Genomic DNA, 24,105 nt, shown 5'->3' on the forward strand with positions numbered 1-24,105 from the left:
TATCTGCATGGGTTTTCTCTGGGTGCTCCAGTTTCCTCTCACAGTCCAAAGATGTGTGGATTAGGTTGATTGGCCATGCTAAATTGACCCTAGTGTCAGGGAGATTAGCAGGGTAAATATGTGGGGTTACGGGAATAGGGTCTGGGTGGGATTGTGGTTGGCGCAGACTTGATAGGCTGAATGGCCTCCTCCTGCACTGTATTCTATGATCCTATTGACCATCCCTAGTTGCCCTTGGAGGGCAGTTGAGAGTCAGCCACATTGCTGTGGCTCTGGAGTCACATGTAGGCCAGACCAGGTAAGGACGGCAGATTTCCTTCCCTAAAGGACATTAGTGAACCAGATGGATTTTTCTGACAATCGACAATGGTCATCAGTAGATTCTTAGTTCTAGATGTTTTAATTGAATTTAAATTCCACCATCTGCAGCGGCGGGATTCGAACCCAGATCCCCAGAACATTCGCTGAATTTCTGGATCAATAGTCTAGCAATAATAACATGAGGCCATCACCTGCTCCGTGTTGGGCAGTGCAGAGAAGAAAATGGAGCATCGAATGGCAACTGCCCCAATAGGAGATCCAACCATCAATCTCTTTCACCATCCATTGGCCAGAGATTCTGAGAGACTCACTTTCGCCTCCCCCTGGCTGTCCATTGTATCCGGGAGATTGAATATATCCAACTGCAAGAACAGGCCTCCAAACAGTTTTTTCATAGCTCAACCTGAACTGAATGAAAATACTTTAATTAATCCCTAAGTTTATTTATATCAAAAAGTCATTCTCCCATCTTTCCTCCCAGAACATTAAAATAATTAGGCCAAGATTCTTCCGTTTATTACATATGCGGTTGACAAAATACTTGGCCCCAGGTCCTGTTGACTAAATTTCCCTCTTTAATGTATGATTAGTCATTACAGATTACAAAATGAGCAATCGCAGAACAAGGAATACTTGTCTGGGTCATGGGGCTGACATCACAAAAGGCAGCGACGATACCTCACAACCTGTGAAGTTTAATGATTATTTATTATTGTTGCCAGTAGTGTTACATTAACACTGTAATGAAGTTACTGTGAAAATCCCTTAGTTGCCACACTCCGGCGCCTGTTTGGGTACACTGAGGGAGAATTTAGCATGGCCAATGCACCTAATCAACACGTCTTTTGGATTGTGGGAGGAAACTGGAGCACCCGGAGGAAACCCACGTAGACACAAGGGAGAACCTGCAGACTGAACACAGACAGTGCAGAGAATTGAACCCAGGTTCCTGGCGCTGTAAGGCAGCAGTGCTAACCACTCTGCCACCGTGCCTCATAGACACACACACAGACTTTATCAGAGATACACACAAATACACACACATGTACATGGACACACACACACACGCACATCCACATCCACATACACACACCAGCGGCACAGTGGCACAGTGGTTAGCACTGCTGTCTCACAGCGCCAGGGACCCGGGATCGATTCCCACCTTGGCTCACTGTGGAGTCTGCATGTTTTCTCCATGTCTGTGTGGATTTCCTCCCCATGCTCCGATTTCCTCCCACAGTCTGAAAAAAATGTGCTGGTTAGGATGCATTGGCTATACCAAATTCTCCCTTGGTGTACCCAAACAGGCGCCAGGTGTGGCGACTAGGGGATTTTCACAGTAACTTCATTGCAATGTTAACATACTTGTAGCACTAATTAATAAACTTAAAACTTTATACAGATGCACACATGTACACAGACACACAAACACAAATGTACATAGCCGCGTGCACACACACACTGCACACAAATGCATGCATGTACAGATGCACACACTCACAAATGTACACAGACACACTCACACAAAAGATACACACCATATCAGTCAGGTCAATAGTTCCAATGCTTTACAGAATGCACTCTGAACAATAAGGCCTAAGGATTTTGTGTTGGGAATCTGAGATTGTTCAGTCTGTGTAATGTGTCAGTCCCACATTTAATAAATTACATTACAACAAGTGAAAAATCACTTACTGTAAACTCATCAATGTGCATTAACTGAGGGCAACTTGTCTTTTTGACAGCTCCATAAAAGCCATTAGTTTGTACCAGTTAATGAGAATTGCCTGGTGTGACTTGTTGCTGGATGCTACATCAACAACAGCACATTGTCATAGAGAAGTATTACCAAAGCAGCAGACCGCGCACAGCCATCACCATCACTGCCTGTTGTGTGATTGGTAATCTATATCGTTGAGGCCTTGTCCCCTGCCAGAACTCTCATTCCGGTATCAGTGTTAATACACTTTGGAATTATTCTAATCCAAGCCAAGGCCCAGGTATTTAATCAGTCTGGAGAATCAGGGTGTCATCTGTGGGTGGCACAGTGGCCTCATAGTGCCACGGACCCGGGTTCAATTCCAGCCTTGGGTGTCTGTGTGGTGTTTGCAGATTCTCCCTATATCTGTGTGGGTTTCTTCCAAATGGTCCGGTTCCTTCCCACACTCCAAAGATGTGTAGATTGGGTGGATTGCCCATGGTAATTTGCCCCTTGGTGCCCTCAGAGTAATAATATCCCACACTCCCTCAGTGTAATAATATTCCACACTCCCTCAGTGTAATAGTATCCCACACTCCCTCAGTGTAATAATATTCCACACTCCCTCAGTGTAATAATATCCCACACTCCCTCAGTGTAATAATATTCCACACTCCCTCAGTGTAAGAATATCCCACACTCCCTCAGTGTAATAATATCCCACACTCCCTCAGTGTAATAGTATCCCACACTCCCTCAGTGTAATAATATCCCACACTCCCTCAGTGTAATAGTATCCCACACTCCCTCAGTGTAAGAATATCCCACAGTCCCTCAGTGTAATAATATCCCACACTCCCTCAGTGTAATAATATCCCACACTCCCTCAGTGTAATAATATCCCACACTCCCTCAGTGTAATAATATCCCACACTCCCTCAGTGTAATAATATCCCACACTCCCTCAGTGTAATAATATCCCACACTCCCTCAGTGTAATAGTATCCCACACTCCCTCAGTGTAAGAATATCCCACACTCCCTCAGTGTAAAGATATCCCACACTTCCTCAGTGTAATAATATCCCACACTCCCTCAGTGTAATAATATTCCACACTCCCTCAGTGTAAGAATATCCCACACTCCCTCAGTGTAATAATATCCCACACTCCCTCAGTGTAATAATATCCCACACTCCCTCAGTGTAATAATATCCCACACTCCCTCAGTGTAATAATATCCCACACTCCCTCAGTGTAAGAATATCCCACAGTCCCTCAGTGTAATAATATCCCACACTCCCTCAGTGTAATAATATCCCACACTCCCTCAGTGTAATAATATCCCACACTCCCTCAGTGTAAGAATATCCCACACTCCCTCAGTGTAATAATATCCCACACTTCCTCAGTGTAATAATATCCCACACTCCCTCAGTGTAATAATATCCCACACTCCCTCAGTGTAAGAATATCCCACACTCCCTCAGTGTAATAATATCCCACACTCCCTCAGTGTAATAATATCCCACACTCCCTCAGTGTAATGATATCCCACACTCCCTCAGTGTAATGATATCCCACACTCCCTCAGTGTAATGATATCCCACACTCCCTCAGTGTAATAATATCCCACACTGCCTCAGTGTAATAATATCCCACACTCCCTCAGTGTAATAATATCCCACACTCCCTCAGTGTAATAATATCCCACACTCCCTCAGTGTAAGAATATCCCACACTCCCTCAGTGTAATAATATCCCACACTCCCTCAGTGTAATAATATCCCACACTCTCTCAGTGTAATAATATCCCACACTCTCTCAGTGTAATAATATCCCACACTCTCTCAGTGTAATAATATCCCACACTCCCTCAGTGTAATAATATCCCACACTCCCTCAGTGTAAGAATATCTCACACTCTCTCAGTGTAATAATATCCCATACTCCCTCAGTGTAATAATATCCCACACTCTCTCAGTGTAATGATATCCCACACTCTCTCAGTGTAATAATATCCCACACTCTCCCAGTGTAATAATATCCCACACTCCCTCAGTGTAATAATATCCCACACTCTCTCAGTGTAATAATATCCCACACTCCCTCAGTGTAATAATATCCCACACTGCCTCAGTGTAATAATATCCCACACTCCCTCAGTGTAATAATATCCCACACTCCCTCAGTGTAATAATATCCCACACTCCCTCAGTGTAATAATATTCCACACTGCCTCAGTGTAATAATATCCCACACTCCCTCAGTGTAAGAATATCCCACACTCCCTCAGTGTAATAATATCCCACACTCCCTCAGTGTAATAATATTCCACACTCCCTCAGTGTAATAATATCCCACACTCCCTCAGTGTAATAATATCCCACACTCCCTCAGTGTAATAATATCCCACACTGCCTCAGTGTAATAATATCCCACACTCCCTCAGTGTAATAATATCCCACACTGCCTCAGTGTAATAATATCCCACACTCCCTCAGTGTAATAATATCCCACACTCCCTCAGTGTAATAATATCCCACACTCCCTCAGTGTAATAATATCCCACACTCCCTCAGTGTAATAATATCCCACACTCCCTCAGTGTAAGAATATCCCACACTCCCTCAGTGTAATAATATCCCACACTCCCTCGGTGTAATGACAATATCACAGACACTATTAAGTGACAGTCTGGAGGTTCTGGTGCCCTGCTTTATACAGCGGGCTTTTTTTTTGTTCTATCTGATGAGTTAACAATATTTAAAAACAATTTTTGTCATAAATTTTGAAATTCTGGAGAATGCCACTGAAATGTTGGTATCTATTCGTTTTTTTTTCACATTGGGGCACTGTTATAAACCTGAAGGACAGTGTCAAACTTTAAAAGGGCATCGGCAAGCTGATGGAGTGAGCAGATAGATGGCAGATAAAGCTCAACGCAGAGAAGTGTGAGATGATGCATTTTGTTATGAAGACCACAGAGCGGCAATTTAATATGAGAGGTAAAATTCCTAAAGGGGAAGAAGGAGCTGGGTGTATATGTGCTTGGACTATTGAAGAGACAGAGCTGGTGAAAGAGAAGGTAAGAAAGCATATCGTATTCTGGGCTTTATTAATAGGGGCATAGAATATAAAAACAAGGAGGTTATGCTGAACTTATGCAAGACAATAGTTAAACCTCAGCTAGAATGCAGTACCCAGTTTCAGCCACACAATAGGAAGGATGTGAACACACTGGACAGTAAAGGTTTACAAGAATGGTCCCAGGGGATGAGAAACTTCAATTATGAGACTAGATTGGAGATTGAAACTGCGATAAACGCAAAATATTGCACATGCTGGAATCTGAAGCAAAACAGCAAAATGCTGGAAAATCTCAGCAGGTCTGACGGCATCTGTGGAGAGAAAATGGAGCCAACGTTTCAAGTCTACATGACCTTTCATAAGACCATAAGACAGAAGAACAGAATTAGGCCACTCGGCCCATCGAGTCCACTCCACCATTCAATCATGGCTGATATTATTCTCATCCCATTCTCCTGCCTTTTCCCCATAACCCCTGATCCCCTTATTAATCAACAACCTATCTATCTCTGTCTCAAAGACACTCAATGACCTGGCCTCCATGGCCTTTTGCAGCAAAGAGTTCCACAAATTCACTATTCTCTGGCTGAAGAAATTCCTCCTCATCTCTGTTTTAAAGGATCATCCCTTTAGCCTGAGGTTGTGCCCTCTGGTTCTAGTTTCTCCTACTAGTGGAAACATCCTCTCCACATCCACTCTATCCAGGACTCGCAGTATCCTGTAAGTTTCAATAAGATCCCCCCTCATCCTTCTAAACTTCGAATACAGACACAGAGTCCTCAGCCTCTCCTCTTCATTCCTGGGATCATTCTTGTGAATCTCCTCTGGACCCTTTCCAAGGCCAGCACATCCTTCCTCAGATTTGGTCCAAAACTGCTCTCAATACTCCAAATGGGGTCTGGCCAGACCCTTATACAGCCTCAGAAGTACATCCTGCTCTTGTATTCTAGCCCTCTCGACATGAATGCTAACATTGCATTTGCCTTCCTAACTGCCAACTGAACCTGCATATAAACCTTAAGAGAATCCTGAACAATGACTCCAAAGTCCCGAAACATTCGGTCTATTCTGTCTTCACAGATGCTGTCAGACCTGCTGAGATTTTCCAACATTTTCCTGTTTGGAGATTGGGACTGTTCTCCTTGGACAGAAGAAAGCTGAGAGGGGATTTGAGTGGGATGTTCAAGATCATGAGGAGTCTGGACAGAGTAGATAGGGAGAAACTGTTCCTGATTGTTATAAGGATCGAGAATAGGCGAGCACAGATCTAAAATAATTTGTAAAAGTAGCAAGTGTGATGCAGGGAAAAAACATTTTCACCCAGTGAGTGGTTTGGGTCTGGAATGCTCTGTCTGGAAGTGTGGGAGAGGCAGGTTCAATCAAAGAATTCAGGAAAGCGTTAGATGATTATTTGAATGGAAACAGTGTGCAGGATGCAGGGAAAAGGCAGGGGAATGGTATTAACTCATGATGCTCACTTACAGAGCTGGTGCAGGCACAAGAGGCCAACTGGCCTCCTTCTGCCCTGATATAACTCTGTGATTATTTATGTTTGATTTGATTTGATTTATTGTTGTCACATGTATTAGCATACAGTGAAAAGTATTGTTTCTTGTGCGCTATACAGACAAAGCGTACCATTCATAGAGAAGGAAAGAACAGAGTGCAAAATGTCGTGTTACAGTCATAGCTGAGGTGTAGAGAAAGATTAATTTAATGCGAGGTAGGTCCATTCAACAATCTGACGGCAGCAGGGAGGAAGCTGTTTTTAGTTGGTACGTGAGCTCAGACATCTGTATCTTTTTCCCCAAGGAAGAAGATGGAAGAGAGAATGTCCAGGATGGGTGGGGTCCTTAATTATGCCACTGCTTTGCCGAGACAGCGGGAAGTGTAGACAGTCAATGGATAGGTTTGTGTGACGGATTGGGCTACATTCACAACCTTTTGTATTATTTTGTGAACACCTGCTTTTAACTTTTACTTTCTGCAATAAAGATTTATTATTTGTGAATATAAGAGTGTTTGAACAATACACCTCACCTTGTAAATTTGACTGATTATTTAAAAACTCACTTCCCTTTTGTTTTGATTCGCTTGGCGACTGATTCTTTGAACTGATTTCCCCTTTTGAGTTTCCTGCTTATTCTGTGTCTTTAAATCTCTTCAATAGCTCGCAGTGGGTTGACATCATTCACATTGGGTTGACACGATTCCCACAATGCTATGTGACATGGTTCCCATAATGCTATGTAAACCATGTCACACAGGGCAGCAAAAACAGGAGGAATCGGAGCGAAAAAGGTGAGGGGCTATGGAGAAACGTTGAGACTATTAACGGGAAATTCTGTTTTCTCAAATTCTCCAAGCTCTATTCTTTTAAGCACAAGAATATCCAAATCTTAACAAAATCCTATCGTGAGTGACTGCATGAAGGATCACAGCAATTCGGAGCAGAAGTAGGCAAATTCAGCCCTTCGAGCTTGCTCCGCCATTCAATCAGATCATGGTTGATCTCTCCCTGGTCTCAAATCCACCTCCCCACCCATCCCCCATATCCCTTTAACCTGTATTTTATTAGAAATATATCTCCTTCTTAAAACCATTCAACAATTCAGACTCCACTGTGTTATGGGGCAGCAAGTTACACAAATCCACCACCCTCTGCAGGAAGTACTTCCTCCTCATCCCTGTTTTAAATCTACCACCTCTCAACCTAGACCTGTGATTGCCCCATAAGAGGGAACATTTGGTTTACATTTACTTCATCAATCCCTTTTAAAATTTTACATACCTCGATCAGATCCCCTCTTATTCCTCTAAACTCCAGCGAGTACAAGCCCAAACTGCTCAATCTCTTCTCGTACATCAACCCTTTCAGCCCTGGAATCAATCTGGTGAACCTTCTCTGACCTGCCTCCAATGCCACCACATCCTTCCTCAAATAGGGAGATGAAAACTGGACACAATATGTGGTCTCACCAACATCCTATACAATTGCAACAACACTTCTCTACTTTTAGGCTCCAGTCCTCTTGCAAAAAGTGCCAACATGCCGTTTGCCTTTCTTATTACATGCTGCACCTTTCTGCAATTCATGAACAAAGACGACCAGATCCCTCTGCCTGGACCCATTTTGAAACTGCTTTCCATTTAGATAATAATTTGCTTTAGTAATTGAAGGGGAAACAGGAGCTTGTTTTAGGTGATGTTTTCTCAACACATGCTAGAAAATGCCTGGATTTTTCACAGGTAGCAAAGCTGTGCGTAACGGAATATGTTGTTGCAACATTTAATGACCAGTCCCCAGTCTTTTACACCGGGTTTCAGGCTGGTGACTGGCTGATTTCCAAGTCTGGTCAGGTGGTTACTCTTAACTGTGCCCCATAGCCTGCAGTACATGCCCCAAATGGCTCTATGTCCAATCCAGTGTTGTGTTATAATAGGGACACCAAATGCTGGAACCACCTCAGTCAACTCCTCATGGAACAGGTTGTGAACAATTTTGGCCCTGTGTCTAAGGAAGGATGGCCCTGTAGAGGGTCCAGAGGAGGTTCACGAGAATGGTCCCAGGCGTAAAGAGCTTGATGCATTGGGAACATATGAGCACTCTGGATCCATACTTCATGGAGTTTAGAGAGAAGAAGGGAGTTCTCATTGAAGCTTACAGAATACTGAAAGGCCTGGATAGAGTGGACATGGGGAAGATGTTTCCATTAGTAGGCTTACATTAACACTGCAATGAAGTTCCTGTGAAAATCTCTTTGTCGCCATACTCCAGCGCCTGTTCGGGTACACTGAGGGAGAATGCACCCAACCAGCATGCTTTCAGACTGTGGGAGGAAACCAGAGCATCTGGAGGAAACTCGTGCAGACACAGGAAGAGCGTGCAGACTCCGCACAGACAGTGACCTGAGCCAGGAATCAAATCCGGGTTCCTTGCGCTGTGAGGCAGCACTGCTCACCACTGTGGAACTGTGCTGCCCCAGGCAGCGATAGATAAAAACTGAGATGGATAGGTTCTTGATTGGCAAGCGATCAAAGGTTATGAGGAAAGGAGGGAGAATGACTGAATGGTGGAGCAGACTCGACGAACCAAATGGCCCAATTCTGCTCCTATATAAGAACATAAGAATTAGGAGCAGGAGTAGGCCATCTGGCCCCTTGAGCCTGCTCCGCCATTCAATAAGATCACGTCTAATCTTTTAGTGGACTCAGCTCCACTTACCCGCCTGCTCACCATAACCCTTAATTCCTTTACTGTTCAAAAATTTATCTATCCTTGCCTTAAAAACATTCAATGAGGTAGCCTCAACTACTTCACAGGGCAGGAAATTCAACAGATTCACAACTCTTTGGATGAAGAAGTTCCTCCTCAGCTCAGTCCAAAATCTGCTCTCCTATTTTGAGGTTACGCCCCCTAGTTCTAGTTTCACTTTCCAATGGAAACAACCTCCCTGCTTCTATCTTATCTATTCCCTTTGTAATCTTATATGTTTCTATAAGATCTCCCCTCATTCTTCTGAATTCCAATGAGTATAGCCCCAGTCTACTCAGTCTCTCCTCACAAACTAACCCTCTCAACTCCGGAATCAACCTAGTGAATCTCCTGTGCACCCCCTCCAGTATGTCGTGTGGTACGGAAGGTATTTTGAAATGAAATCACAGAGGCGATTATTGTTAAGGATTCACGGGGCTCAATCCTGCACAGGTTTATTCATTAACTACATTTCAGAATTCAAGAGCTGGGTCACTCTTTGGTTTGTTTCTCTTTTGTAATACTATCCACATCTGATCTCGAAAGCGGAGGTCAATGCAGTCTGAATATTCCGTAAATCCATTATCCAGTGCAGTGTCGCCAAAGGAAAGTCTCTTAAAACCTGCAGTTGATTTTGGGAGAAGAAAAGAATATCAGTGAATGAACTGTACGTATCTCGTATTTAATCCGAGTTGTTAAAAGAATGCAACCACTGGCTTAACGTTTGTATACTTGTATAAAAAACCATTCATGAATTCACATCACCAATTACAGTTTTCCCTCCACACCGAAGCTATAATTAAAAAAAGCCCACCAACGCCTGCACTCTGCAGGAGGCTAAGGAGATTCAGCATGTCTGCTGTGGCTCTCATCAATTTTCACAGACACACCATAGAAAGTGTCCTTTCTGGTTGTTTCACAGCTTAGTATGGCTCCTGTTCTGACCAAGACTGCAAGGAAGTACAAAGGGGTGTGAGCGTAGTCCAGTCCATCACGCAAACCAGCCTCCCATCCATTGACTCCGTCTACACTTCCCGCTGCCTTGGAAAAGCAGCCAGCACAATTAAGGACCCCGGACATTCTCTCTTCCACCTTCTTCTGTCGGGAAAAAGATACGAAAGTCTGAGGTCACCTACCAACCAACTCAAGAGCAGCTTCTTCCCTGTTGCCATCAGACTTTTAAATAGACCTCCCTTATAGTAAGCTGATTGCTCTCTTCACCCGAGTTATAACTGTTAAATTCTGCACTCTCTTGTTTCCTTCTCCTCTATGTAGTCTACGAACATAATGCTTTGTCTGTATAGCGCGCAAGAAACAATACTTCTCACTGTATCTCAATACAAAATAAATCAAATCAAATTTATTCATTCATGGGATGTGGGAGTCACTGACACAGCCAGCATTTATTGCCCATCCCTAGTTGCCCTTGAACTGAGTGGCTTGCTGGGCCATTTCAGAGGGCAGGGAGTACAGGGATAGGACCTGGGTAAGATGTTCTATCAGAGAGTCGGTGCAGTATCGATGGGCCAAATGGCTCCTTCTGCACTGTATGGATTCTACCATTCTACGTTCAAGCATTCAGATTATCGACCCCAGTTATCAAATTCTGGATACAGATCCACCCTAGATTTCCACTGTCCATTTGGACTTACTCAAATGTGACAGGATTTAAAGTGATCAGCCTGCAGCAATTTGATTTGATTGGATTTATTACTGTCACACATATTAGGCATGAAACGTATTGTTTCTTGTGCGTTATACGGACAAAGTATACCATTCATAGAAAAGGAAAGGAGAGAGTGCAGAATGTAGTGTTACAGTCATTGCTTGGGTGTAGAGAAAGATCAACTTAATGTGAGGTTGGTCCATTCAAAAGTCTGATGGCAGCAGCCGTTCTTGAGTTGGTTGGTACGTGACCTCAGATTTTGTATCTTTTTCCTGACAGAGAAGGTGGAAAAGAGAATGTCTGGGCTGCCTGGGGTCCTTGATTATGCTGGCTGCTTTGCCGAGGCAGCAGGAAGTGTAGACAGAGTCAATGGATGGGAGGCTGGTTTGAGTGATGGACTGGGCTTTGCTCACGATCGTTTGTAGATCCTTGCAGTCTTGATTAGAGCAGGAGCCATACCAAGCTGTGATCCAACCCAGAAAGAATGCCTTCTATGGTGCATCTGTAGAAGTTGGAGATTGAAGTCAAGGGGACTGAAAGATATATTTAGCTCTTGAGACAGGTTAGGACAGTGGAGTCTAAAGCAAAGGTTTGAAGTGAATTATTCATTTCGCTCAATCCCCATCTCCTCTTGAAATAAGTGTTGGTCAGGAATATGCAGGGAACTCTTTCATCTTCCTCTCAGTGACATTAACGATGAGTCAGACCACGAAAAAAATCATTTCATTTCATCAATCCCGAGGTCAGGTCACGGGCTGGGCAGCTGACAGATCAAATATCCGCTTTAATTTATTCCACAGAGGGAAAACGGGATGACATTTCTGGGACAGACGCACACTGGCTTGTACCAGACTCGCGCTCCGTGGGCTGCAGAATGTTCAAAAGGCAAATGTAGAAAATTAACCTCCGTGAGGGCAAGATTTGACTCAAACTGTTGTCTTTGAGGATTCTTCAGGCTACTCGATATTAAAGGGGAAAAATAACATGAAGAGATATCAGGAACTCAGGTCTCCGTCTTTTCCCAATCCACCTCTGGAAGCGTAAATTGACTTTGATAATAAGAACAGTTGGAAGAGAAAGCCTGGAGAAGAGGCCTAAACACGAGAGCTCGGAGCAAGAGTAGACCAAGACCCATCGAGACCAAGAGTCCTGCTCCGCCATTCAAATCAACCATGGCCGATCTTCGATTTCAACTCCATTTTCCTGCCCACTGCCCAAAAATGAGACACCAAAAATCCGCCTATCCCGCCTTAAATGTAATCCCAGAATCCCTACAGTGCAGAAAGAGCCATTCAGCCCTTTGAGCCTGCACTGACTCACTGACAGAGTATTTCACCCAGCCCCTTTTCCCAAACCCTGTCCCTGTAACCACACGCATTTACTGTGGCTAATCCACCTAACCTAAACATCCGAGGACACTAAGGGGCAATTTAGCACGGCCAATCCACCTAACCTACACACCTTGGGACCAGGAGATGACATCTGTTGTGGACCTGTTGCGGTGGTAGGCAAACTGTAGTGGATCCAGGTAGTCTGGGAAGCTGGAATTGATTCACACATTACCAGCGTTTCGAAGGACTTCATAATGAGGGATGTCAGAGCCACCACCCGATAGTCATTAAGGCACACAGCTTGGTTTTTCTTAGGTATTGGGATGATGGTTTGATTATCTGCCTTCATAACTCCTTATGTATCAAATTTTGCTTTTGATGTCATAGATCATAGAATCCCACAGTGCAAAAGAAGGTCATTTGGTCCATCAAGTCTGCACTAACTATAATCCCACCTGGCCCCTATTCCTGTGACCAGGGGGATTTGTGCTAATCCCCCTGACACTAAGGATCAATTTTAGTGCGGCCAATCCACCCAACCTAACCCGCACATCTTTGGAGTGCGGGAGAAAACCAGTGTACCCGGAGGAAACCCACGCAGACATGGGGAGAACGTGCAATCTCCACCCAGACAGCAATCTGAGGTTGGAATTGAACCCGGGTCCTGGCACTGTGAGGCAGCAATGCTAACCACTGTGTCACTGTGTAATGACTTGGGGGAGAGATTCTTATGTTTAAGATGTTATATAAATATACACCGTCACTGTTGTCATTCTAATGATGTGGAGATGCCAGTGTTGGACTGAGGTAAGCGCAGTAAGAAGTCTCCACAACACCAGGTTAAAGGTTTATTTGGTAGCAAAAGCTACTAGCTTTCGGAGCGCTTAACCCTCTCTCTACCCACATGGTCTGTGCTTTTAAGACTTGATTACCTGTAAAGACTCGCATTCCAACCATTATTTTGTAAATTGAGTTTGTGCCTTTATATGTCCTGTTTGTGAACAGAACTCCCACTCACCTGACAAAGGAGCAGCGCTCTGAAAGCTAGTGGCTTTTGCTACCAAATAAACCTGTTGGACTTTAACCTGGTGTTGTGAGACTTCTTACTGTGTCGTTCTAATGGCCGGGCTTTTCATTTTCAAGCCATTTTCTGAGCCAAGTGGGACCCTGTCTTCTCGATGCCCAAATACTACAAAGTGGCAGCCTATCTATTGAATTAAGGCGCCTGGTTTATTGGAGTCTTTTGTTCGGACACAGTTTAAGCAGGTGAAAAACAGCAAGAATATTTTACTGGACAGCTCTGTGCTCAGAAGCCTTGGACATGCAGCCTAAACTAAATAAGTTAGGTCCAAACCAGCAGAAATATGAGTTAATTACCGAAAAAGAACAAACATTTGGAGGGAACTAATTGTGTTTAAAGCTCAGAGAAATGTCTTTACTGGAATATTTGTGAGAACAAGATCTGTAAAATGTTAATAATACATTGTCACGGTGAGTATTATCCACTCACCTCTTTGTTAATATACTTCCCATTAATTTATGGCAAGACTCTACATACTCTCTGGGTGGGATTTTCCAGCCGTGCTCACCGCAAGACTGGAAAATCCTGCTTCAGGTCAACGGACCTTTGCATGGTCCAACCCCACCCGCTACAATTCCTGTGGCGGGCCCACAGGGTAAGTTCCACCCTGTATCTTTAATCCATCTTCAGCAGGAAAAATAGGCTGAAGGTGAATGGTCCTCCCCATTAAACTGAACTATAATCGCAATGGATTTCTCATAGAGACATAAAATCACAGAACCCCGGCAGTGCTTAAAGAGGCCATTCAGCCCATTGGGTCTGCAGCAAACCTCCAACAGAGTGCTCCATCTAGGTCCCTGAAACCCCATGTATTTACCCCACAAATCCAACCTACACATTTATGAACATTAAGGGACAATTTAGCATGGCTAATCCATCTAAACTACACATCTTTGGATACTAAGGGAAATTTAGCATGTCCAATCCACCTAATCTGGACATCTTTGGCCAATAAGGATCCATTTAGAAGGCCAATCTGTGGTTTCCTCTCACAGTGCAAAGATGTTAGGTGGACTGGCCACGCTAAATTGCTCTTTAGTGTCCAAGGACATGTGGGTTAGATGGATTGCCCTTGCTAAATTGCCCTAGTGTCCAAAGATGTGCAGGTTAGTGGGATTGGCCATGCTAAATTGCCCCTTAGTGTCCAAAGATGCGCAAGTTAGATGGATTGGCCATGCTAAATTGCCCCTTAATGTCCAAAGATGTGCAGGTTAGTGGCATTGGCAATGCTAAATTGCCTCTTAGTGTCCAAAGAAGTGTAGTTAGATGGATTGGCCATGCTAAATTGCCCATTAGTGTCCAAAGATGTGCAGGTTAGGTGGATTAGCCAAGGTAAATGCATAGGATTATGGGACGGTGGTGGGGTATTTGCGTGGGCCTGGGTAAGATGCTCTTTTGGAGAGTGGGTGCAGACTCAATGGGCTCAATGGCCTCCTTCTTCACTGTGGGGATACAATGGTTCAACAATTTGAGTCCTGGAATTTCAAATTTAGCCAATGGGTACTGCAAGGCTGGAAAGAAACCTCAGGTCAAGTGTCGCCAGACCTGAGCACATGTCCTTTTGACAAGCAATCTCTCCTTTAATTACATAGCTAGCAGATTAATGTGCATGCAGAGCATGTGAAGAGGAAATGCCACAGGGATAAATACTGTACAGGTCACCGTAATTACTTACGTTAAAGACAAATCACTTTATTAAGGAATCACTTCCACAAAAGTCATGAAAAAGGATTGTAAAACAATTTGCGATTAATAAATGCCAAACCCCCTTACGCTAAATTAATTTACAATATAAATCTTTCAGCAAGGCTTTCAGAACTGGCTCTGCACGGCACGATGGAGTTTTATACCCAGCTGCTCACTGTGGTGTTACAGGGCAGCACAGTGGCACAGTGGTTAGCACTGCTGCCTCACAGTGCCAGGGACCCGGGTTCGATTCCCTGCTCGGGTCACTGTCTGTGTGGAGTCTGCACATTCTCCCCATGTCTGTGTGGGTTTCCTCCGGGTGCTCTGCTTTCCTCCCACAGTCTGAAAGACGGGCTGGTCATTCTCCCTCAGTGTGCCAGAACAGGCGCCCAGGGGATTTTCACAGTAACTTCATTGCGGTGTGAATGTAAGCCCACTTGTGACTAATAAATAAACTTCAAACGTGTATTTGCAAGTTGACCTAAAACAACTCCTTTCCAAATCAAAATGGACCACTCTCAACTCAAGACAGGGAATTGTGGGACAGAGGGATTGGTGAACAAACTGCTTTTGCTGAGAAGCTTCTACAGCAGAGATGTGTCACAGAGCCACAATGCTCAGTTGGCTGGACAGCTGGTTAGCGATGCACAGCAATACCAACAGCGCAGGTTCAATTCCCGCACCGGCTGAGGTGACACATAAAGACCACGCCTTCGAACCTTTGCCCCTCGCCTGTTTCCGACGCGGAGCTGACAGTGCTGGAAATCCTCCCACTCGGGGCTGGATGCTCAGCACGAGTCATGCTAATCTGGCCCCGTTTAAAGCTCCCAGCCCGCTGCACTAAAAAAATCAAAGCAGCGGGATGGGAGAATCGCCCCCACTACGTGCACACAGGATACTGGGCGATCAGGGCGCATGTGCAATGGCGCCCCTAGCACGCAGCAGCCGGCTTCTCGGGTGAGCTGAAACCCCACCCCCACCGACAAGAATCACATTACAGCCTCCGTATCATAGAGGGCGCCGTAAATTACCATTACCTACCTTGCTGAATAAACTGGTGAGAAAACAAGAGGTTTCTGTGCCCGTTTGACACTGAGAATCTTTGAGAAAAATCCACCCCAACATATTACTCTTTACTAAGGAAACACGCTGCTTTATTTGTTGCACTGTGCTTCACAAGTTAAGTCTATAGGTTGTATGGGCAATGTTACCTTTTTTATAGATTCAAATTCTGCTGTAACCAACTCAGGAGTGGGACAAAGAGAGGAGTCAGTCCGCCAATCCTGGCCTGTTGGCAACACTTGCCTAATAAGGCCAGGAAGGTGGCTTGGCCATTGGCGGTTAGGTGGATTGCCTATGCTAAATGTCCATTAGTGTCAGGGGGACTAGTAGGTTAAATGCATGGGTTTATAGGGATTAGGCCTGGGTGGGATTGTGGTCAGTACAGACTCGATGGGCAGAATGGCCTCCTCCTGCCCTGCAGAATTGAATTAAAAAAATCCAGAATATCGAAATCAAACTTTCTTGTAAATAAAGAGCTCCTGTTTATTAAAGAACAGGCTGATGAGGATCCGTAGACTCCGTTAATTCCAAAACCAAAGGGCTTTGACTCAAAGCAACGTTACCAGTTGAAGATGATTTAATTGTTGTTGATCCGGACGGGTGCCCACGAGCGACGCAGCGCTCAAGTGCTGACGAGAACCGACAGAATAACACACAAAGGCAAAGATATGTCAGGGCGTGAGATTTACACAACTGGTGAACCCGCTGGGGAGATTCCCGCGGCTTGTATTACTCACTCTTTGCAACACAAACCAGCTAAATCCAAAATATGAAGAATATTCCGGCACTCACACAGGGAGGGTTGGAGCCAGAAACAAAGGAAGCGCACCTTTCATAAACACATTGAGTCCTACAGTACAGAAGGAGGCCACTCAGCCCATTGAATCTGTACTGACCACAATCCCACCCAGGCCCTATTCGCGTAACTCCATAGAATTATCCTGCTTGGAACTAAGGTCAATTTAGCATGACCAAATAACCTGGCCACACACACCTTTGGACTATGGGAGGAAACCAGAGAACGCCAAGGAAACCCTCGCAGACATGTGGAGAATGCGCAAACTCCACACAGACAGTCACCCAAGGCTGGAATTGAATCTGGATCCTGGTGCTGTGAGGCAGCGGTGCTAGCCACTGTGCCACTCACATGGCTTGTATCTCAGTTTGTCAGCAACATAGATCAGGAAATTCTGCCCCGGTCTGGGACGTGACTTAGGCCTCTTAACCCCCGCCAGTGTCTGCTAAAAGAGGTTCACTCGATTGATTCCAAAGATGAGGCTTACCAAGAGAGAGTGGGCAATTTAGGCCTAGATCTAGTTTACAGGAATGAGAGGAAATCTAATTGAGGTGTACAAGGTGATAAGGGGAATTGACAACGTAGTTATGGAGAGGGTGTTTCCTCATGTGGGCAATCGAGAATGAGAGGTCATAGTTTTAGGATAAGGGGAAACAGATTTAAAACAGAGAAGAGGAAAAATTACTTCTCTCAAAGGATCTGAGGCTGGGAATACTCACCTCCTGACTCCCCAAAGCCCATCGACCATCTACAAGGCACAAGTCAGGAGTGTGATGGAATACTCCCCACTTGCCTGGATGGGTGCAGCTCCAACAACACTCAAGAAACTCGACACCATCCAAGACAAAGCAGCCCACTTGATTGGCACCACATCTACAAACATCCACTCCCTCCACCACCGACACTCAGTAGCAGCAGTGTGTACTATCTACAAGAAGCTCTGCAGCAATTCACCAAAGATCCTTAGCAGCACCTTCTAAACCCATGACCACTTCCATCTAGAAGGACAAGGGCAGCAGATAGATGGGACCACCACCACCAGCAAGTTCCCCTCCAAACCACTCACCATCCTGACTTGGAAATAGATCGCCGTTCCTTCGCAGTCGCTGGGTCAAAATCCTGGAATTCCCTCCCTAACAGCATTGTGAGTCAACCCACAGAACATGGACTGCAGCAATTCAAGAAGGCAGCTCACCACCACCTTCTCAAGGGCAACTAGGGATGGGCAATAAATGCTGGCCAGTCAGTGACACCCATGTCCCACAAATGAATTTTTTAAAAATAGGTGGAATTCACTCCCCCCGAGTGTGTTGAATGCCGGGACATTGAATAAATTTGAGGAGGAGAAAGACAGATTTTTAATTAGTTATAGGTTGTAGGCTATGGAGAACGGGCAGGAAAGTAGAGTTGAGGCAGAGATGAGATCAGCCCTGATTGTATTGAATGGCGGAGCAGGCTCGAGGGACTGAATGGCCTCCTCATTCTTATGATTATGATGTAAGAAGGAAGAGGATGCAGGATAACTGGGGGAGGGGAGAGCGAGCACACAAGGGGTCAAATGGCCTCTTTCTGTGCTGTAATGAATCTGAGATCATTAAAGCCTGGTTTAGTGTCAGTTTCTGGCCTGCACCGAGTGAACTGACCAGCGATGGTTTATAATCGAGTCACCCCACCCAGCTTTGGTGCTGTGACAGAGGTGAAGGATCAGGTAGAGACACAGGTTATGGCCTGCTCACTGCCTCCTGCGTCTCAGCTTGAGAATAAGATGAAACTTGACTGTGGAGCCACTTGCAACAGAAAGGCCAGTGGACACTGATCATATGAAAGGAAATTTGACTGAGGTATACAAGATTCAGATAGGCCTGGATAAAGATCTGGGACAGCACAGTGGTTAGCTCTGCTGCCACACAGCACCAGGGACACAGGTTCAATTCCCAGCTTGGGTCACTGTCTGTGCAGAGTTTGCACATTCTCCCTGTGTCTGCGTGGGTTTCCTCTGGGTGCTCTAGTTTCCACCCACACTGCAAAGATGTGCCGGTTAGGCAGATTAGCCATGCTAAATTCTCCCTCACACCTCCCAAGGTGTGTTGGTTAGGGTGATTAATGGGGTAAATACATGGCATTATGGGGATAGGGGTTGGGTCGAATTGTTCTCGGTGCAGTCTCAATAGGCCAAATGGCCCTTCTACATTGTAGGGATTCTATGATAAAGCAAATCTACCCATTAAACTTTGTCTTTGTGCCATCAGCTATTTATTAGCATCACAAGTAGGCTTGCATTAACACTGCAAAGAAGTTACTGTGAAAATCCCCTGGTCGCCACACTCCGGTGTCTGTTTGGCTACACTGAGGGGGAGTTTAGTACGGCCAATGCACCTAACCAGCACGTCTTTCAGACTGTGGGAGAAAACCAGAGGAAACCCACGCAGATATGGAGGGAACATGCAGACTCCACACAGATAGCGTAGAGAATTGAACCTGGATCTCCAGCACTGTGAGGCAGCAGTGCTAACCACTGTGCCACCGTGCTGCCCCTAATAAAGTTTGTCAGAAGTGGGATGGGGAATACAGATTTAGGGTTTTGGGCAAGAAATGTGGGGGGGTGTAGAGAAATGTTTTGTCAGTGGCAATGGCCTGGAAGTCACTGCCTGAGAGGGATGGAGAGAATAACTGACTTTGAAACAAAGGTAGATGAGCTCTGGGGGGCGATTACAGAGGTAGAGCAGGGTGGACAGGACTGATTGGGTGACTTCTGTAGCTCTCTGAATAATGAATAGCTGGTCATTCAGGGCCTGTGGAACCAAACCCCAGTAGATAACCATCACTCAAACAAACTACTGAGGGAGAAAGGATGTGCGATAAATGCTGGCTGGTCTGCGGTGCCCACCATTGAATAAAGAAAAAATGTCCTCACGTTCACTCATTATGGTTCAAAGGCTAAACTGGACATCATGTTCAGGAAGGGGGAAATGGGCTAATAAAGTGCAGAATGGAATTAAACCAGGAGTTGTCCAATCCTTATTCATTCATGGGACATTGGCATCGCCGGCTGGGTAGTATTTACTGCCTAATCCAGTTGCCTGAGGGCAATTAGCGGACCCGCCAACATTAAGGGCATTTAAATGGTCATTGGATAAACATATGGATGACATTGGAATAGTGTAGGTTAGATGGGCTTTAGATTGGTTTCACAGGTCGGCACAACATCGAGGGCCGAAGGGCCTGTACTACACTGCAATGTTCTATGTTAAGAGTCAACCACATTGCTATGGCTCTGGAGTCACATGTAGGCCAGACCAGGTAAGGACAGCAGATTTCCTTCTCTAAAGGGCATTAGTGAACCAGATGGGGTTTTTCCAACAATCGACAATGGTTTCATGTCATCAGTAGATTCTTAATTCCAGATATTTATTATTGAATTCAAATTCCACCATCTGCCATAGCAGGATTCGAAACCGGGTCCCCAGAACATTAGCTGGGTTTCTGGTCTAGCGTTAATACCTCAGGGCCATCGCTTCCCCATTGGAACAGTATATACATACCAGTGTTCTACGCTGAAACATTAGGGCTCTCTTTCTGATGAAACATCTCCATCAGCACCACTGCTAGCACTGGGGTCATCTTTACTGCGTGAGGCACTTTTCTCCTTGGTGTACTCGGAAGGTGCTTTAGTTCTTGTCTTCTCCTTCCGTTGCTGCTGTTTTTCCAGTTTTGTTAGCTGTAAGCACATAAAAAAGAGGTTTCACTCGATTAACGGGAATGAGCATTTGCCAGCTCTTCCACAACTAGGCATGTCAGCTACTCTTTCCCTATTGATTAGGCTTCACTGATCAGGGCTGCAGGATTCCCTAGGAGCTCAGGCCTGCAGTTGCCATGGTGAATCTGATTCAGCCTATTCCCAGAGAAAGTGGAGACACCGTTCAAACTATCCACTCTTATCATCCATCTCGTCTCACCAGGCAGGAGTACTTCATAAGTTCATAAGATATTGGAACAGAATTAGGCCATTCGGCCCATCGAGTCCGCTGTGCCATTCGATCATGGCTGATCTGCCCCTTGTCCCCATTTTCCTGCCTCTTCCCCTTAACCTTTCAACCCATTACTAATTAAAAATCTATCTAACTCCTCCTTAAATTTACTCACTGTCTCAGCGTCCACCCCACATTGGGATAGCAAATTCCACAGATTCACAACACTTTGGGAGAAGTAGTTTCTTCTCAACTCTGTTTTAAATTTGCTACCCCTTATCCTAAGACTATGACCTCTCGTCCTAGAATGTCCCACAAGAGGAAGTATCTGCTCCCCGTCTACTTTATCCATACCTTTTATCATCTTGAATACCTCAATTTGATCTCCCCTCATTCTTCTCAATTCCAGAGAATACAGGCCTAAACTGTTCAATCTCTCTTCATACGACAAACCCCTCATCTCCGGAATCTATCTAGTGAACTTCCTCTGAACTGCCTCCAATCTCATCCGCCCCCCTCCCACTCCCGCCATTATCTTCAAGAGCAGCTCCCAAACACCACCAAAAAGGACACCATAGGAAACAGGAACTAGAGTAGGCCATTCAGCCCTTCGAGCCTGCTCCACCATATAATAAGATCGTGGCACATCTAACACTCACTAAGTCCACTTTCCTGCCTCCTTTCCCTGATCCTTAATTCCCAGACTCATTAAAAACCTATCAATCTCAGCCTTTGAAATGCTCAGGGAGTCAATCTCCACAGGGGTGAAGAATTCCAAAGATTCACCATACTTGAGAGAAGAAATTCTTCCTCAAATCCGTTGTAAGCAAGCACCCTCTTATTCTGCAACTGCGGTCTTCCATTCTCCCACAAGTGGAAACTTCCTCTCAACATTTATCATGTCCAATCCCCAAAGAATCTTACAAGTTTCAACCACATCATCTCTAATCCTCCTGAAGTCCCAGAGGTACTGATCCAACCTGTTCAATCTTTCCTCACGTGGCAGTCCCTCCATACCTGGGGGTTATCTGAGTAAACCTCCTCTGTACTGCCCCCCAATTATAAATATCGTTCTTTAAGTAAACTGAAATATTCTAGATGTGGCATGGGCAACAGGCTAGGGGTGCAGGTACATAGTTCCTTGAAAGTGGCATCACAAGTAGACAGGATGGTGAAGAAGGCGCCTGGCCTTCATCGCTCAGAGCACTGAGTACAGGAGTTGGGATGTTATGTTACAACTGTAAAAGACATTGGTAAGGCCACATTGGTAATTCCACCCTGCTACAGGAAGGATGTTATTAAACTGGAAAGGGTGCAAAAAAAAGATTTACAAGGCTGTTACCAGGACGGGAATGTTTGAATTACAAGGAGAGGCTGGAAATATTTTCTCTGGAGTGTAGGAGGATGAGGGATTGACCTTATAGAGGTTTATAAAATCATGGGGGGCATAGATAGGGTGAATAGCCAATGTCTTTTCCCTACGGTTGGGGAGTCCAAAACTAGAGGGCATAGGTTTACAGTGAGAGGGGAAAGGGACCCGAGGGGCAACTTTTTCACACAGAGGGTGGTGAGTGTATGGAATGAGCTGCCAGAGGAGGTGGTAGAGGCGGGTATAATTACAACATTTAAAAGACATTTGGACAGGTACATGGATGGGAACGGTTTAGAGGGATAGGGGCCAAACGCAGGCAAATGGGACTAGTTCAGTTTCAGGTCATCAGGGACGAGTTGGACAAAGGCCTGTTTCCGTGCTGTATATCTCAAAGACTCTCTATGATTCATGGGAACATGCCTCCATGTTATCTTTTAAGTGACTTATCATTGAAGCATAGAATCCTTCAATGAAGAAGGAGGCCACTTGACCCATTGAATCTGTATCAACCACAATCCCACCGAGGCCCTATCCCCATAACCCGATGCATTTACCCTACTTAGTCCCCCTGCACTAAGGAGCAAGTTTGGCCAATCCACCAAACCCGCACAGCCCTGGACTGTGGGAGAAAACCAGAGCACTCGGAGGAAGCCCACACAAATACAGCGAGAATGTGCAGACTCCACACAGAGAGTGACCCGAGCCAGGAATCGAACCAGGGGTCCCTGGTGCTGTGAGGCAGCAGCGCTAACCACTGTGCCACTCCGTTGTGACCCAGAAACACCGTTCTACTGTTGGGCCAAAATGGATGGAACTGCCTTCCGAGCAGTGCTGTCGAATTGCCCTCACCACAGGAGCAGCAGTGGCTCAAGGAGGCAGCTCACCAGCCTGTGCTGGAAGGTAGGCAGGGGACTGGCACTACATCCAGGCTTTGCCCACATGCCCAGTCATGTTGTTTTTCCAAAAAATAAAATGACTCACTCTGCAGTCAGAAAATAATCCCAATTCCCTTTCGTTTGGCTCAGTAGATACATTATTTATTGCACTAGATAGCAACCTATTCCGAATCCATTATTCATAACTTAAACCCAGCTTTGATTCCCCTATTGTGGCGTTGGATAAAATACTTCTCCCCCATCTGATTACCAATTCCCTTTTGTAAAACTTCTAATCGTCTCTTTTTTGAGAACAAGTGCCAGTTTCAATCCTTACGGCTGAAGGTGGCATCACTTTAATGGCGATAATCAGAACAGAGTGAAGATCTTGTGGAACAACAGCCACTGCGGAGGCAGATCAGCACGGTAAGACAATCCAGGGCACCCCTCTCCTATCAACGGCAAAATGTCACACAACAGGGCCGGAATTTTCCCATCCCGCTCACCATGGGAACTGTAGCAGGCACGACACGGACCGTGCAAAGGTCCATTGACCTCGGGCAGGATTTTCCGGTTTTGGGGTAAATGCGACCAGAAAATCCCTCCCCCCCCATGTCTCCGGTATTTCAAACTCTTAGTTTGGACAATTAAAAGTTCGAGTTTATCTATTAGTGTCACAAGTAGGCTTACATTAACACCGCAGTGAAGTTACTGTGAAAATCCCCTAGTCACCACATTCCTGTTTGGGTACACTGAGGGATAATTTTGCATGGCCAATGTACCTAACCAGTGCATCTTTCCGACTGTGGGAGGAAACAGGAGCATCCAGAGGAAACCCACGCAGACATAGGGAGAACATGCAGACTCCACGCAGACAGTGACCCGGGATGGGAATCAAACCCAGG

The 24,105-nt window shown here is 45.2% G+C and overlaps 1 protein-coding gene across 1 annotated transcript in view; it reads right to left on the minus strand.

Moving 5' to 3' along the window:
- Positions 1 to 9,779: 9,779 nt before the first annotated feature.
- The window catches only part of dtd1 (D-aminoacyl-tRNA deacylase 1), a 70,434-nt gene continuing 56,108 nt past the window's right edge, over positions 9,780 to 24,105 (minus strand). The window contains exons 4-5 of the mRNA XM_080199900.1: positions 20,528 to 20,703; positions 9,780 to 9,985 (exon numbers count right to left, since the gene is read on the minus strand). Coding sequence (XP_080056026.1) covers positions 20,548 to 20,703 — 156 coding nt within the window. The 3' untranslated portion in view covers positions 9,780 to 9,985; positions 20,528 to 20,547. The remainder of the gene's footprint in view (positions 9,986 to 20,527; positions 20,704 to 24,105) is intronic.

Source organism: Carcharhinus amblyrhynchos, chromosome 12 (genome assembly GCF_965287045.1).
Source record: "Carcharhinus amblyrhynchos chromosome 12, sCarAmb.v2.hapA, whole genome shotgun sequence".
NCBI classification, from domain to species: domain Eukaryota; kingdom Metazoa; phylum Chordata; class Chondrichthyes; order Carcharhiniformes; family Carcharhinidae; genus Carcharhinus; species Carcharhinus amblyrhynchos.